General features: G+C 72.1%; 3 protein-coding genes across 3 annotated transcripts in view; 1 reads left to right on the top strand and 2 right to left on the bottom strand.

The window, feature by feature from the left end:
- The window catches only part of AURANDRAFT_63629 (hypothetical protein), a gene marked incomplete at both ends in the record, with an annotated part of 3,966 nt that extends 2,459 nt beyond the window's left edge, over positions 1-1,507 (bottom strand). The window contains one exon of the mRNA XM_009037911.1: positions 17-1,507. Within this exon, the coding sequence (XP_009036159.1) occupies positions 17-1,507 (1,491 nt within the window). The remainder of the gene's footprint in view (positions 1-16) is intronic.
- Positions 1,508-3,709: 2,202 nt separating this feature from the next.
- Positions 3,710-4,531, top strand: AURANDRAFT_25106 (hypothetical protein; the record flags this gene model as incomplete). Its single annotated transcript, XM_009038026.1, has 1 exon — positions 3,710-4,531. One exon carries the CDS (start codon positions 3,710-3,712, stop codon positions 4,529-4,531), a length of 822 nt encoding a protein of 273 aa, XP_009036274.1.
- A 5,542-nt stretch (positions 4,532-10,073) lies between these two features.
- AURANDRAFT_71495 (hypothetical protein) lies at positions 10,074-15,107 on the bottom strand (the record flags this gene model as incomplete). The annotated part of the gene is made up of 8 exons (XM_009037910.1): positions 10,074-10,300; positions 10,364-10,769; positions 10,857-10,939; positions 11,027-11,224; positions 11,566-12,333; positions 12,392-12,974; positions 13,186-13,869; positions 14,899-15,107. The coding sequence occupies 8 exons, from the start codon at positions 15,105-15,107 to the stop codon at positions 10,211-10,213; spliced, it is 3,021 nt and encodes a 1,006-aa protein (XP_009036158.1).
- Between the last annotated feature and the right edge of the window lie 700 nt (positions 15,108-15,807).

Below are 15,807 nucleotides of genomic sequence, written 5' to 3'. Positions count from 1 at the left end.
CGCCGCCGGCGAGCACGAAGATCGCCGCGGCGGCCGCCGCGGCGCCGAGGGGCGCGGCGCCCGCGCGGACCGCGGCCGCGCGCGCGGCGGCCGCCGCGGCGGGCGACGCGCCGAGCGCGACCGCGCCGCGCGCGAGCCGCTCCGCGAGGGACGAGTCCAGGTCCACGGCGGCCGGCGCCATCACCGCGGCGGCCGGCGCCGGCGCCTCGACGACGGGGCCGTCGAAGAAGGGCGCGGGCGCGGGCGCCTCGGACACGCGGCGCGCCGTCGGCGTCTTCCCCCACTCCGGCGGCGCGGGCGCCTCGGCGACGACGGGCGCCGGCGCGGGCGCCGCGGGGCGGACCGCGCGGCCCTCGACGGCGCGCAGGAGCCGCTCGAGCGCGTCCGCGGCGACCGCGCGCGCGACGCCGTGCGGCGACGCCGCGGCCTCCAATTCCGCGAAGGCTTTCGCCGACGACGGCCCGCCGAGGGCGAGGACGACGTCGTCGTCGCCGCCGCCCAGCGCGCGCAGGGCGAAGGCGTCGAGGGGCGGCGCCGCGGCGGCCCAGGCCTCCCAGGCCGGCGGCTCGCCGCCGCCCCGGAGCCGGCCCTCGAGCGCGTCCAGGACGCCGCGGACGCCGCGGTGGCCGCCCGCGGCGTCGACGGCGGCGTTGAGGGCGTCGAGGCGCGCGACCCGCAGGGCCCGGACCGCGCCGCGGGCGGCGGACGACGCCAGGTCCGCGTCCGCGGCTTCGGCCGCCGCCGAGGCTCTCAGCTCGTCTTTCCGCCGGGGCGTCGGCCCCGGCGACGGCGCGGGCCGCTCGCGCGCGGGCGCCGGCCCCCGCGCCGTCGCCCCGCCGCCGCGCCGCGCGAGCTTCTCGCGGATGCGCCGCACGAGCCCCGCGGCCGTCTCGTCGCCGGGACGCCGCGGCGGGCCGGTCCCGTCGAACGCGCGCTTCAGAGCGTCGTCCAAACTCAAACGGTCGCTACGGATCTCCGGGCCGGCGCTGCCCGTGTCCGCCATGAGGGCCCGCGCGGCGCGGTCGAGCTCCTGCAATCCCGCCGCGCACTCTCTCAAGCGGCGGTTTCGGTCGACGAGCCGCTCGTGCGCGTCCGTGTACACGAGAGGCGGCGGCCGCTCGTCCCCCCGCGCCTTGGCGAAGATCAGGTCCCCCAGGTCGCGGAAGCTCGCCTTGCAGCCGTCGTGGGCCTCGACGAGGCGGCAGCGCTGGCTCCAGAGCACCGCGAGCCGCTCGCGCCAGGCCGCGTCCGCCGTCGTCGCGCGCTGCGCCTTGAGCTCCGCGGCGCGAAGCAGGGTCCGTTCCAGGAGCGTCTCGAGCGCCTCGAGGCGCTTCGTGGCGCCGATCTTCGACGCGAAGGCCGCCTCGTGGCTCTCGCGCGACACGCCGACGTTCGCGACGGAGAACGCCGTCGCCGCGTCCACGGCCGCCTCGAGCGCCGCGGCGCTCTCCGCCGCGTCCCGCGCCGCGTCGGCGGCGCGGCCGAGCGCCAATTTCTGCTGGCGCATGGCCCAGGCCGGCTGGCACGCCGGCGGCAGGTGCTGCCAGAGCAGCGCGACGCAGTCGACCGTGTACCTTCCGAGGTGGCGGCACCGCTTCCACGCGGACGTCCGCTTGTACTCGGACGACGAGTCGCAGCAGGCGAGGAAGCGCAGGATCGCCACGAGCGCGCCCCGCGACGCGTCGCTCGACAGCGTCGTCGCCCGGGACCGCGGGCTCCGCGCGCTCGGGGGCGCGGACCGCGGCGACGCCTCCGCGGCCGCGAGCGCCGCCGCGTCCGCGACGACGTCGCCCTCGTTCAACAGCTGCTCGACGGCGTCGGAGAGGAACGGGCTTATGCCGCCCGCGGAGATGCCCGGCCGGCCGTCGCCGCCGTAGAACGCGCGCGGCGCCGCCCGGGCCGCCGCCGTCGCGAACTCCGCGGCGCGCTCCAGGAAGACGAGGCCGGGCAGCCCGCTCACGTGGTCGTTGACGAGGCTGACGACCTCCTTGCGCGTGAGCGCGTCGGGCCAGGTGCGCACGTACTTGAGCGCCATCTTCCGCACCTCCCCGTCGCCGCCGGTCGCCGGCGTGCGCCGGCGGAGCAGGGCGCCGTCGAGCGGCACGCGGCTGAGCTTCGGGACGAAGGGCTCCCATTGCCGCGAGTGGACCGGGCAGGAGGCCATGCTTCTCTAGCAATGGCTGCCCATGCGCGGTTGACTAAACCGATGTTCAAGAGAGCGGCACCGTCGACATGGTGCAGATTCTACAATCTCCTTCCGTGCAATGGCCGCCGCTGGTGGCCGTCTGCGCGCCCTGTTAATAGCGGTGCTGGCGCTCTGGCCGGCGCACGCGTTGCAACGCGCGCCGCAGAAACAGTGGCAGCGACGACGGCGGCTCGGCGCCGCGAAGGGCTTCGGCGGCGGCCCCGCCAAGAAGAGCGGCAAGAAGAAGGCGCGCGCCCGCGCCGCGACGGCCGCGCCGGCCGAGGTCGCCGCGCCGCCGCCGCCGCTCCAGCCCGCCGCGCCGCCGCCGCCGCTGTGGCCGCTGCGGATCCTGCACGCGGACGGCGCGGGCGCCGGCCGCGCGTTCGGCGTTTCGCCCGCGGCCGTCGGCTGGGACCGGCGCGCGCCGCCGGCGACGCGCGCGCCCGTCGACGGCGTGCCCGGCGCCTTCCTGCTCCGGAACGCGCTGACGCCCGGCGAGTGCCGGCGGCTCGTCGATTTAGCGGAGGCCGCGGGCTTCGAGGAGGGCGGCGACGCGGCCGCCGACGACGACCGCGACCAGCGCAACGGCGCGGTGTCGCTGGCCCTCGACCTGGGCCCCGTCTTCGAGCGCTGCCGCTCCGCCTTCCCGGACCGCATCCTCTCCTACCGCTACGCCGGCGGCGGCGACCGCTACGAGAAGTTCGACGACGAGGCGCCGCGGCGGCTCTGCCCCGGCGCGCCCGAGGGCTCCTACGAGGTCGAGGGCCTGAACCCGCGGGGGCGCTTCTACCGGTACCGCCCGGGCTCGGGCGACGTCTTCCGGCCGCACCGCGACGACGTCTGGCCCGGCTCGAGCCTCGTGCGGACTACGCGGGCGCCGCCGGGCCTGCCCTTCGACGCGGTCGCGGAGGACGGCTGGGCCTACGCGGCGGACCACAAGTCGCCCTGGGCCTTTCGGCGCGGCGTGGACCGCGTGTCCCAGCTCACCGTGCTGCTCTACCTCAACGACGACTTCGCCGGCGGCGAGACGACGTTCTTCGACGACGACGGGTTGCCGCCCGTGGCCGTCAAGCCCGAGGCGGGCGCCGCGCTCTGCTTCTGGCAGAGCTTCAAGCTCGGCCGCAACTTCCGCTGCCGCGACAGCGCCCACGCGCACCTCCACGAGGGCAGCCCCGTGCGGCCGGGCTCGGGCTCGCCGAAGTACGCCGTCCGCACGGAGGTCCTCTACACGTTCCCGGACCAGGGCGAGCCGCCGGCCTAGCCCGACCCGCGGCGCGCCCTTGTACATACGCTTCACATATTTTGAGGTTGTTGGGCCACACCTTGAAGCGATGTTGCCCCGATGTTGCACAAGACTGCAGGTCGACTTCGAGCGCTTCGGCTGCCTCACGTCGCCGCGCCGCATCGCTGCGCATCGCAACGATGTCGCTGCTCCTGGACCCGCGCCGCTACCTGTCGATTTGCGGCCTCCAGATCCAGACGATCAGCGACGTCAAACTCAACCTCGACGCCGCGGAGAAGATGATGCGCGCCAACCCCGGCCACGACCTCTACGTGCTGCCGGAGCTGTCGTCCGCGGGCTACGGCGTCGACACGTTCCATTGCCGCGAGCGGCTCGCCGAGCCGCCGCTCAACGGGCCGAGTTTCAACCGCTTCTCGCGGCTCGCCGTCGAGCTGGACGCGTTCGTCGCCTACGGCATCCTGCGGAGGAACATCGGCGACACGTACTACATCTGCCACGTCGTCGTGGGACCCCACGGCCGGCCCGTCTGCTACTACGACAAGATGCATCTGTGCGACATGGGCGCCTGCGCCGAGGGCGCGCAGGGCGTGACCGCGGGCGCGGCGGAGCCGTGCGCGTTCTACTGCCGGGGCTGGACCGTCGGGCTCTGCATCTGCTACGACCTGCGGTTCCCGGAGCTCTGGCGCGACCTGGCCTGGAAGCGGGGCGCCGACGTCGTGGTCCACCCGAGCGCCTTCGTCAGGGACGCGACGTTCCCCTCGTGGCATGCGTTCGTCTGCGCGCGCGCCGTCGAGAACCAGGTCTACGTGGTCTCCGTGAGCCACGCGGGCGAGGACTTCGGCGGGTCCATCGCGCACCCGCCCTGGCTCGGCCCCGTGGCGGACGACGACGACGACTTCGACCTCGCGCCCGCGCTCGCGGACGACGCGGCGCCGTGCGCGCTCGTCTGCCGCCTGGACCGGCGCGCGCTCGACGCGGTCCGGCGCCAGTTCCCCTACCGGAAGGACGCCCGCCTGTTCGACGGGCCGCCGGTCGTGGAGACGTCCCTCCACGGCGAGGTCGCGTCGGACTGGCACGCGAAGATCCACGGGCAGAGGAAATAACGCGAGTTTTACTCGTAGACGACGCCGGCCCGGCCCGCGACGGCTCGTCGCAGCGCGCGCCAGTCCGGCGCGGCGCTCGTCGCGTGGCGCAGCGTGCAGGTCTCGCCGTTCATCTTGTGGATCTTCGCGCACGCGCGCCCCGTGGACACGCCCATGCGGACGAACTTCGCGACCTCGGTTTTCATGGGGTCCAGGATGTAGCACATCTGCGACTCCGACGTGTCGAGCCGCTCCTGCGCGGGGCGCTCGTCGCGCGGGGACGCGCGGCGCGACGGACCTGCTCGCAATAGGTGGCGAGGACGTCGAGCACGGCGTCGGCCGTGCGGCCGCCCTTGGGCGTGTGGGCGTAGAGGTGGTTGATGGTCTCCTCGCAGACTGCGCGCGGTGATATGTTACGCTTCGAGGGATGCGCGTACCTGGACAGTTCGACGACGCCGCGCATCTCCAGAGCAGGAGCAGGGAGCAGAGCGGACGACGCATCGTCGTCGTGAGGGCAGCCCCGGGGCCGAAGATGCATGCTACCTTAAGGTGGGTACTTTCCTTGAAGGTGCCCCTCGGCTCAACAGCGATGGTGACGACGTTTGTGCTCGCAGCGATCGCCTCGTGCGCGACCGCTCTGGTGCCGATCCGCCCAGCGACGCGCACCCGGCTCGCGCCGACGAAATCGTCCTTCTCCGACGACTTCCTGAGCGACATCTTCGACGAGGCGGACAGTCGGTCCGCGGCCGTCGAGTCCTACGAGGGCAACGGCGTCGCCGGCGGCTACGAGGGCTCCGGCAGCGGCGGCTGGCACGACTACGAGCGCGCGGGCGACGACGACGGGTCCCCCGTGGACGCCGCCGCCGTCGACGCGCTCCTCGCGGAGCGCGTGTCGTTCAAGAAGCGGCGGCTCTTCGAGGAAGCCGACGCGATCCGCGACGAGCTCCGCGACGCGCACGGCGTCACGGTCTGGGACCGGGACCGCGTCTGGCGCACGGGGCCGGACCCGCGCGCCAGCGGCCGCGGGGGCCCCCGGGGCGGCGGCCGCCGGAACTCGCGCGACCTGGGGCCCCGGGGCCACGACTACGAGCGCGTCGGCGGGCCCAGTGTCTCCGGCATGGCCGAGGCCGACGTCGACGCGCTCCTCGCCGAGCGGCTCCAGGCCAAGTTCGCGCGCAACTTCGCCGTCGCCGACGACATCCAGGCGGAGCTCATCAACTCGGGCGTCCGCGTGCACGACGGCATGAAGTCGTGGCGCGACGACGGCGAGGGCTTCGGCGACGACCGCGGCGACGGCCGGCCGGGCCGCGAGCGGGGCTCGCGGAGCGACCGGGACCGGCCCTACGCCAAGGCGCCCGAGTCGGACCCGCTCGTCGAGGAGGAGGAAGAGGCGGAGATCGCGGGCCTCGTCGCCGAGCGGCTCCAGTGCAAGAAGGACCGCGACTACGACCGCGCGGACGCCATCCGCGACACGCTGCGCGACACCTACGACTGCTTCGTCGACGACCGGAGCCGCCTCTGGTGCGTCGGCGCCGAGCCCCGGGACCCCCGGAAGCGCGACCGCGACCGGCCCTACGAGCGCCGCGGCGGCGGCGGCCTCTCGGACGCCGACGCGGCGAAGATCCAGGCCGACGTCGACGCGCGCGCGGCGGCCAAGGCGGACCGCAACTTCGACGTCGCCGACGCGATCCGCGACGCGCTCCGCGACGACTTTGGCGTTTCCATCGACGACCGGAGCCGCGAGTGGCGCGTCATGTCCGAGGACTACGCGCCGTCCCTGAACTCGGCGCCCCTCGACGCCGCGACGACGGCCGAGGTCGCGGCGCTGCTCAAGGAGCGCGCCGCCGCGAAGCGCGACCGCGACTACGGGACCGCCGACGACATCCGCGACCGGCTCCGCGACGACTTCGGCGTCACAATCGACGACCGCGTCAAGGAGTGGACCGCCGCGGGCGCGCGCGCGGCGCCGGCGCCGGCCGCCGCCGTCGAGGCGGAGGACGCGGGGCCCGCGTTCGCGATCCTCGACGACGACGACGGCGGCGACGACGACGACGTCGCGGTCGTCGGGGACGCCGCCGCGCCCGCCGCCGGCGGGGCCGCGCCGTCGGGCGACGACCTCGAGAAGTTCACGATCCCGGAGCTGAAGGACATCCTCCGCGACGCGGGCCTCAAGGTCGGCGGCAAGAAAGCCGAGCTCGTCGACCGCATCCTCGAGGCCCGGTCGGCCTAGGGTGGCGCATCATTCGTTCGTTAAGATGGCAAGGGAGCTCGTTCGTTCAGATTGCAAGGGGGCTATGGCGTTCGCTCTGAAGGCACACACGCTTGATTGCAGTCGTCGTTGAAGGCCTCGTTGATGAGGCAGCCCGCGAGAATTTGCCAGCTGTAATTATGGCTCTCGCTCTCCGGATCTTCGCGCTGCTCCTGCTGAGCGGCGTCGCCGCCGCGGCGAAGGACCCGCTGGCGCGCCAGGCCGAGGTCGCCGCGGCCAAGCAGAAGATCGCCCAGCGCCGGTCGGAGATGGAGGCCAAGTTCGGCGCCCGCGTGCGGGCGAACCCCGACGAGGTGGCCACGGGCTTCCGCGAGCCCGGCGGCCCGGCCGGCGCCGACGGCTCGGAGGTGCCCGTGGAGACGCGGCCCAAGGACGCGCCGAAGGCGGACAAGCACGCCAAGTTTTGGGAGAGCGCGCGGCACGCGGAATCCCAGGCCCGGAAGAAGAAGCTCGCGACGCCCAAGAAGGGCAAGCCGGGCCGGCGCGACGCGCCGGCGGCCGAGGAGGCCGCCGAGAAGCCGACGAAGAAGCTCAAGTTCGACCGCGAGGCCCTGCGCGCGGCGAGCGAGGCGAAGAAGCAGGCGCGCGCGGAGGCGCGCGCCGCCAAGTTCCCCGACCGGCCGTCCGCGGACGAGCTCCGGGCGAAGCGCGAGGCCGCGCGCCAGGAGGCCGACGAGATGCACGCCCTCTGGTGCGACGACAGCCACAGCTCCAGCGTCCTCTGCAAGAACTGGGCCGCCAAGGTCAACGGCGACAAGCCGTCCAAGGAGAAGCACGACGTCGACGAGTTCTGGCAGATGCACGAGACCTGGTGCGCCCTCGAAGCGAACAAGGGGAAGACGCCCTGCAAGAAGTGGGAGAACAAGGTCAAGCGCGAGACCGCGCGCGCGTCCAAGCGCAAGGCCGCGCCGCTCTGAGAAGAGGCGAATTCGTACAGCTTATGATGTACGGGGACTTCTTGGGGTCTTCTTTGACGCGCCTAGTAGCGGTCGCGGCGGTCGTAGTCGTCGCGGCGGCGGTCGCGGTCGTCGTAGCCGCCGCGGCGGTCGTCGTAGCCGCCGCGGCGATCGTCGTAGCCGCCCCGGCGGTCGCGGTCGTCGTAGCCGCCCCGGCGGTCGTCGTAGCCCCCGCGGCGGTCGTCGTAGCCGCGGCGGTCGTCGTAGCGGTCGCGGCGGTCGTAGTCGTCGCGGCGGCGGTCGTCGTAGCGGTCGCGGCGGTCGTCGTAGCCGCCCCGGCGGTCGTCGTAGCCGCCGCCCCGGCGGTCGTCGTAGCCGCCGCCGCGGCGGTCGTCGTAGCGCGGCGGCGGCGGGCGGTCGAAGACCTCGCGCTCGATGGTGATGCCGCCGGAGACCTCGACGGCGCGCGGCTTGTTGCGGCGGTCGTCGAAGATCACCTCGTACTCGACCTCGGCCTCCTTGACCAACGCGTTGCCTGAAATTGGTCTGTCAGAGCGCGGCGCGGAGCGACGGCGTTTCTCGGAGAATCCGCGGGCGGCGCGGAGCGACGGCGTTTCTCGGAGAATCCGCGGTCCGTTTCGGCCCGTATCGGCGGAGGGGCGGTCGATCGAGTCGGCGCGCGAGCATCGACGCCGCGGGCGCGCCGTCCCGGATCTGCGAGCAGTGGCAGAAGAGGTCGTCGCCGCCGTCTTCCCTGTGCGCGCGTCGAGTGGGCACGCGCGGAGGTTTCGACGCGAGACGCCGGCGCGCGCGCGCGGATGAAGCCGAAGCCGCGCGGGTTCCAGCCGGCGCAGATGCCCTTCTTGCGCTCGCCGCCCTGGCCGCCGAACTCGGCTACGCCGCCCTCCTTCGGCCGGTCGCCGTTCTCGCGCGGCGGCGAGCGCGACCGCGAGCGCGACTTCTCGCGCGGCGGCTCCGTGTCGCCCATCCTGATGGTCGAGCGAGAGCGCGAGACGGCGGCGAAGCGCTCAAGGTAGTATTGCTTTGGCTCGCCGCGGTTTGGGCGCGAACGAGGGCTCGACGATGTGGTGCGGCAGCTCCTTGGCATCCGCTGTCGGCGACGCGATTCTTATTATTATTATGGGTGCTTTAACGTGGGACTAGGACGGCGGCCCGTGGGCGGCCGTCGGCGCACGCGGATCAGGTCGGAGATCGGGAGGATCACGCAGCCGAGAGCCGAGGTGTTCAGGTAACCGGAAACGCCCGCCCAAGGCGAAGCCAGTTGAGGAGGCCCGTCTGTCAGCCCCTCACAACGGACTGGACGGTGGGAAGCCGCGGTAGCAAGTCGTCGAGGGACCCCGCGGGCTGGAGATCAATCGACGGCCGTCGGAGACGGCGGGGGGAGCGTGGCGAGCCAAGCCAGGGGAGATACCCCTGCCGAGGCGGACGAGGCCGCGCTCCAAGATAGCGGAAGGGAGAGACGGAGGGGGCTCGCTCCCCGGCACCGGGCAGGGCCGGAGTCAGTGACCGGGGACGAGCGGGGGAAAGAGGGGGAAGAAGAAGAAAGGGGGGGCCAGCCGCCGCGCGCCGCGGGGCGGGGCGATCCGCCGGCCGAGGCCCCGTGAGTCTATTGGTCGGACGAGCGCTCGCGCAGGCGTCGGCGGGCGCCGCTCCGTCCGGAGCCCTCCGCGCGAAGCTCGTGCGCGCGCCACGCGGCAGAGGCGCGGTCGCCCAGGTGGACGAATTCTATTTGATTTAACCCACATTTGGCGTCGACATTGGCGGACAATCGGGCGGGAGGCGGGGGCGATGCGGCGCGGCGGCCGCGATCGGAGGTTTTGCGTGCGATCGTATCGTTCGTGCTCGCGCATACTACCTCCGAGGTATCCTAAATGGGATTTCGTGAGACGGATCAACAACAAACAAAAGGGGTGCTGAGAATCGACTCGTTCGAGCTCTAGAGCTCAAACAAGCTCACAACCGATGCCCTCCATGGAATTCATAATGCTGCTACACCACCTGTGGCTGTCGGGCCGGGTTATGGTAATTTTATGTTGAACTTCACCACACCCATGTTGCAGTTATGGACATCGAGTGGTCCATATGAGCCATTCGAGGCGCCTAGAGCACCGGACAAGCCGCTCCATCGGTCTCCGAGCACATCCGTGAAGCCCTGCGGCCCACACACTGCCCGGCGGCGGCTGCTGACGACCACAGGTTACTTCAACATAGGGCTGCCTATTCAACTTGAACTTCAACATGGGGCTGGGCCGCGCTCGTTTCGGCCACTCTTTTGCTCCAGAAACGTTGGAATAGAGCAGAACTTCATGCGGATGCATTCATCCAACGTAATTGCACGTGTTTTATGATCGACTAATCGAATTTGGTTGATCCGTCTCACGAAATCCCATTTAGGATACCTCGGAGGTAGTATGTGCATGGTGTCGGGGGAGTCGGGGGCTATGTGCGCACGCGCCGTGGTGGCGCGCGACGCGGCTCGCTCGGGACGTGCCGGTTATCACGCGGCGTCCGCTTCTAGAAGACGGGGAGCGAGTGGAAGTCGACCTCCTCCGTGAAGGTGTTCATGACCTTGGCCCAGGCGGCATCCGAGTCGTAGATCTTGGGCTGCGCGCGGCGCGCGGGGTCGAGGCGGCGAGGGGAGCGCGCGGGGGGGGCGGGGGGACGCACCGACGACGGCTGCGAGAGGATGACGGGGCTGTCGAAGAGCCGGAGCGCCTCGTCCTCGGCGTCGTCGACGATGGCCGGGCGCGGCGACGCGCGCTCGACGTCCGGGCGCGGCGACCCGTGCTCGACGTCGACGGGGCCGCCCGACGGGGAGAAGAGCGCCTCGGCCGTGAGCGCCGACGGCCGGAGCCGCGCGAGCCGGCCCGGCGGGCGCGGCGGCGAGAGGATGCGCACGGCCTCCTCGAGGTTCGCGGCCGTGTCGCCGGCGACGAAGCCCTCGCTGAGGTCGAGGCGCGAGCCGTGGATCGACGGCTCGGGCGAGTTCGACATCGACGGCTGCGGCGTCACGCGGTGCACGGCGGCGGGCGCCTTCTTGGTCTCCTTGACGACCTTGAGCTGCTTCTCGCGCCTGGGTAAAACGACGCGTCGAGGCGGTCGAGTCCGCGCGCGCCGGGCCCGAGGGGGGAAAAAACGACCGATTCTGACGGCCGCGGACGCGGGCGCGCGCTGCTTCTTCTCCTTGATATAATGCTTCTGGGCGTGGCTCCGGCACTGGAGCGTCGACCGCGTGCCGACGGCCTGCGGGGGGGATGCGTGAATACGCGCGCGCGACGGCTCGGGGGGTTCTCGAGAAAACGGTTGGGCGACCTCGCGAGGCCGCCGGACGCGGGCGCGCGCCGCGGCGATGGCGCCCCACTTCTCGCGCCGCGCGCTCTGGTTGACGGGCGCGTTGTTGCCGTCGACGAAGTCGGCCATGGCGACGATGAAGCGGTCGTGCTCGTCGTCGTCCCAGCGGCCCTCCTTGAAGCCGGTTACTTTCTCCTCTTCGGCGTCTGCGGCCGGCGCCTTGGGCTTGGCGGCGACCTTGGCGCGGCGGGACGACTTGGAGCGGGATTTAGTCATAATTTTAGCTGGTTTTCACTGAGGGGCGTGTGCCGAAGCGCGAGTCGGGGACGCGTGAGCGCGTCTGTCTGCCAGCTGACTTCGGTGCAACAACTCCTCGTGGTTGAAGCCGTCTGACCAAATCACAGCTTTGTCCCATACCACCTCGGTCCGTCGTCTGGCAACACCGCCCCGGGGCTCCATGGGGACTTCCGCAGCGCTATCGCACAACATCCAGACGCAAACACCTTCCCAAGCACGCATCCACCACTAACCACGACGAAACGCGAACACCACAAGAAAACTACACAATCTTACTGCACGAGCGACGGCCCGACGCTGTTCCCGAGCTTGCCCTTGTAGGCCGCGAGGGTCCCGTGGCCGCGCGTCCGCGCCGGCTCCTCGACGAACGCGACCTTCTTCTTCGCCTGGGTGCCGCCGCGGTCGACGGGCGCGTCGCGGAAGTGGATGGACCCGAGCGCCCGCTTCGCGCGCTCCATGTCGATGGCGTTCGCGATGAGCGAGGCCCGCGTCGACGCGCGCCGGTAGTCCTTCGAGTGCTCCTCGAAGGCCTCGGCGGCGCGGTAGGCCAGCAGGACATCGTAGACCCGCCCCTTGAGCGAGTCGTGGTGGCGCCAGCGCGGGGGCCGCGAGTCCCCGTCGCCGAGGAAGGACCGCGCAAAGCCCGGCGGCCGAAAAAAGGCCATGAGCGGCCACTTGCGCAGCCCCGGGTCCTGGGGCACGAGCGCCGACGCCCTGCGGTGGATGTCGTCGAGCGCCAGCAGGCGAAAGGCCTCCGTGCCGCTGTAGGTGCGCGACGCCGCGTGGTGCGCGCGCCGCGCCTCCTCGGACCAGCGCGCCCGGTGCTCCGCGCGCAGGTCCCGCAGCAGGATGACGATCTGCTCCTCGCGCTGGGGGTCCGCGTGCGCCAGCGCGGCCCCCGCGACGTCGCGCACTAGAGCCGGGTCGAGGTGGCCCGACGACGGCGCCTTGAGGACGCCCTTGCGGACCAATCGGTCGCGGACGACGTCCATGCGCTCCGAGACCTTGTCCCACGCGTCGTCGTCCCGCAACAATTGGCGCGCGCCGACCTACGCGGAACGTCGACAAAAGCACGCGGGGCGGGGGGGGGGGACGCCGCCACCAGACATAATGCTCCTCCTCGCCGTCCTCCTTGCGCTTGCTCCTCGGCTTCCGCTTCTTCTTCTTCTTCGTGAGCGCGCCGTGCTCGTCCTCGCACCGGAGCCAGAGGAGCCGCAGCACGGCGACGCGCGCCGTCGTGCACGCGGCGAAGTCGCGCACGCCGCGCTGCATGGCCCGGGCGGAGCGGTGGATGCGCGCGGACGCGTGCTTGAAGCGGCGGAACCGCTCCGTCGCCGCGAAGAACCAGGCGACGCGCCGGAGCGCGCGCCGCTTCCGCTGGATGCGGATCTGCAGCAGCAGGCGCATGTTCTGGCCCGCGGCCCGCGCGAGGCGCGCGCTGTAGTAGATGAGGTCCCGCGCGACGCGGCCGCGCCGCGCCTTCTGGATGGTCATCGCGGACTTGAGCCGCTCCGCGGCCGCGGCCTCGCGCGCGCGGTGGCGTCGCAGCCCCCGCTCCAGCGCGAGGCCCACGGCCGCCCGGGGCACGAGGCCGAGCCAGAGCCGGCAGGCCGCGTCGCGCTCGATCTTGGCCACGCGCCGCGCGTCGCGCGCGCGCGCCTCCGCGGCCGCCTGCGCCTCGCGTTCCGACCTGTGCCGAATTCAAATCTTCAACCCGACTTCAATGTGAGCGTATGCGACAGTTTCGACGCAACTTCTTCGGTTTTGCTTCGAGAACTCGACGAGAGCAATTGATTCGTCCAAAAATCAGCCGAATCGACTTCGATTTGACCGAGCTAGAGAATTCTGAAGTTTGGTCAGGACCACCCAAACCAGTGGTTGAATTCGGCACAGGCTCCGACCGCCGGAGCCGCGCCTGCTCCGCCTTCCGCGCGCCGAAGTCGCCCGCGCTCGCGGACTTGCCGAGCGTCGCCGGGTGGGCGTCGCGCTCCCTCTTCGCGCGGCGCCGCTGCTCGTCGCGCGACAGCGCGGGCGCGCTCTCCGCGCGGAGCAGCCTGCTCGTCGACTGCGCGGACGCCAGGCTCCCGCGCCGCGAGTCCGCGCGGGCGACGGACCCGCGCCGCGGCGCCTCGACGACCGTGCCGCGCCGCGGCGCCGCGGTCGCGCGCGGCGCCTCGGCGGGCGCGTCGGGGAAGAGCTTCCGCTGCGAGTACTTGTCCGGCGACGCGGCCCACGCGACCGCGGGCTCCGCGGCCTCCGCGGGCTCCGGCGGCGGCCGGCGCCCCGCGGGCGCCGACGCGGGCCGCGGGGCCGGCTCGGCGCCGGGCGTCAGCGGCTCCAGCGCGCTCCCGCGCGGCGACGCGGGCGCCCAGTCGTCGAAGCCGTGCTTCTTCGCGGACGCGGGGCCGTCGAAGGAGCAGCGCATGCCGTAGGGCGACGCCGGATCGGCGACGAGCTGGAAGGGCATGTGGGCCTCCCTGCCCTCGGCGGCGGCGGCCTCCCGGAGGCTCTTGGCCTCCTGCTCGTGCTGCTTGAGCTTCTTCTTCAGGAGCCGCCGCAGGCGCTTCTCGTCGAACTCGGAGTTGCTGTGGGCGCGCAGGAGCTTCGCGCTCAAGCTCCGCGGCGCCTTCGTCGGCGTTCTCGTGGCCGGCGCCGACGACGGCCGCCGGAGGGCCATGGAGCCTGCTCAGGGCAAGGAGAGCAGCCCCATCGGGGAGCGCTGCGATCGAGTTGCACTCGTCATTGAACAATTATTGAACCTGCTCTCCGATGGTGAGTGGCCTATAAGCTGCCCACCATGAGCTCCTTCAAGGACTTCGTCGCCGCGCGGCGCAAGGCGAAGCAGGCGGCGGGGCCGGCGAAGAAGCCCGTCGCGGCGGCCAAGCCCGCCGCGGCGGCGACGCCGAGTCCCGTGCTCAGCGCCCTCGCTGACGCGCCGCCGCCGCCCGTCGTGGGCGAGGCGAACGGCCTCGACGCGCTGGCGCCCCTCGTGCGCGCGCGGTCGCCGGGCGCGGCGCTCGTCGACCCGTCGTCGCTGCCGGAGACGCCCTACCTCGACTCCGCGTCGCCCGAACTCGCGAAGGCGCTCAAGGCCTCCGGCGACCCCAAGGCCCTGCTCATGGCCGAGGCCTGGCTCAGCACGCAGGGCGCGCCGCCGGCGCCGCCCAAGCCGACGCCGCCGCCCAAGGAGCTGAAAGCGACGCGCAAGACGCGGGTCCTGCTGCTCTGCTACTCGAACAACTTCATGTACGACCGCGACCGGAACAAGAAATGCGTCTGGAACTGGTCGTCGCGCGCGACGGGCGCCCTCGTCTGCAAAAGCGCGGCGTCCTTCTTTCACGGGGGTCCTTCAAAACTCGTGCTCGCTAGGCACGAACGCGCTGGCGCGCTACCTGTCGACGTGGGCGTCGCTCGACGTGCTGACGGTCGACGGCGAGCAGCACCGCTACGAGGACCACTACCCCGACGGCCAGCCCCGCGTCGACATGTGGGAGGACCTGTCCATCATGCGCGGCACGCCCACGGCCGTCGACGCGCTCGTGGAGGAGCTCGACCGCACGGGCGCGCCCATGAGAGCCAAGTACATGGAGGGCACGGGCATGAAAGGCTCTTACGAAATGAACAACGCCGAGTGGGACGTCTGCGTCATGGCGACGGTCGACGCGCGGCTCGCGCGCATGGCCACGAGCAAGCTGCCCGCGGGGCGCTGCTTCGCGTTCGTCCACGAGCAGCTCGGGTTACCGTACGGCGCGTGGTCCAAGGCCTTCGTGGAGAAGGTGTCGACGATCACGCAGGAGACGCTGCCCGTGCGGGGCGTGCTCATCCGGACGGGCAGGAAGGAGCGCGACTTCAAGGAGGCGCTCGCCGCGGACCTCCAGGCCGTGGAACTACTCTGCACGTCCGAGTACGTGAAGAGGTACGTGCTGGCCTGGGCCCCGGAGGGCCAGGTCGCGCACTGCTGCTACGCCGCGGACTACGGCCTCTTCGACGGCGCGCCCATCCCGCGGCTCGAGCCCTGGAGGGTGCGCGCGACGGCGCGGGGGCCGGACCGGGACGCGCGCGCGACGGCGAAAAAGCCGGAGGCGCTCGACGAGACGCCGCACATGTACGCGACCGTCGTGTCGCCCTGCAAGGCCAAGGGCATCGACTTGTTCATCGCCATCGCGGAAAAATTACCACACGTGCCCTTCCTCGCCGTCGTGACGAAGTGGACCAAGGACGCGGACAAGGCGCGGCTCGCCGATCTCCGGAACGTGCGCTTATTGCCGGGCGCGCCGTCGGAGAAGATGGACGCCGAGGTCTGGCGGCGCACGCGCATCCTCATCGCGCCGTCGCTCTGGCCCGAGCCCTTCGGCCTCGTGGCCATCGAGGCGTCGCTCCGGGGCATCCCGGCCATCTCCACGGACGTCGCGGGCCTCCGCGAGGCGAACGTCAACGCCGAGTTCGTCGTGCCGACGCCCCTCGTGCACGACGTCGAGATCGACGCGACGTACCGTCTCGACGATGGGCTGGAGGCGTTCGAG

Source organism: Aureococcus anophagefferens (genome assembly GCF_000186865.1).
Source record: "Aureococcus anophagefferens unplaced genomic scaffold AURANscaffold_7, whole genome shotgun sequence".
In the NCBI taxonomy this organism is placed as follows: domain Eukaryota; class Pelagophyceae; order Pelagomonadales; family Pelagomonadaceae; genus Aureococcus; species Aureococcus anophagefferens.
Note: the sequence above shows the minus strand (reverse complement) of the source record. Positions and strands in the feature narration are given on the sequence as shown.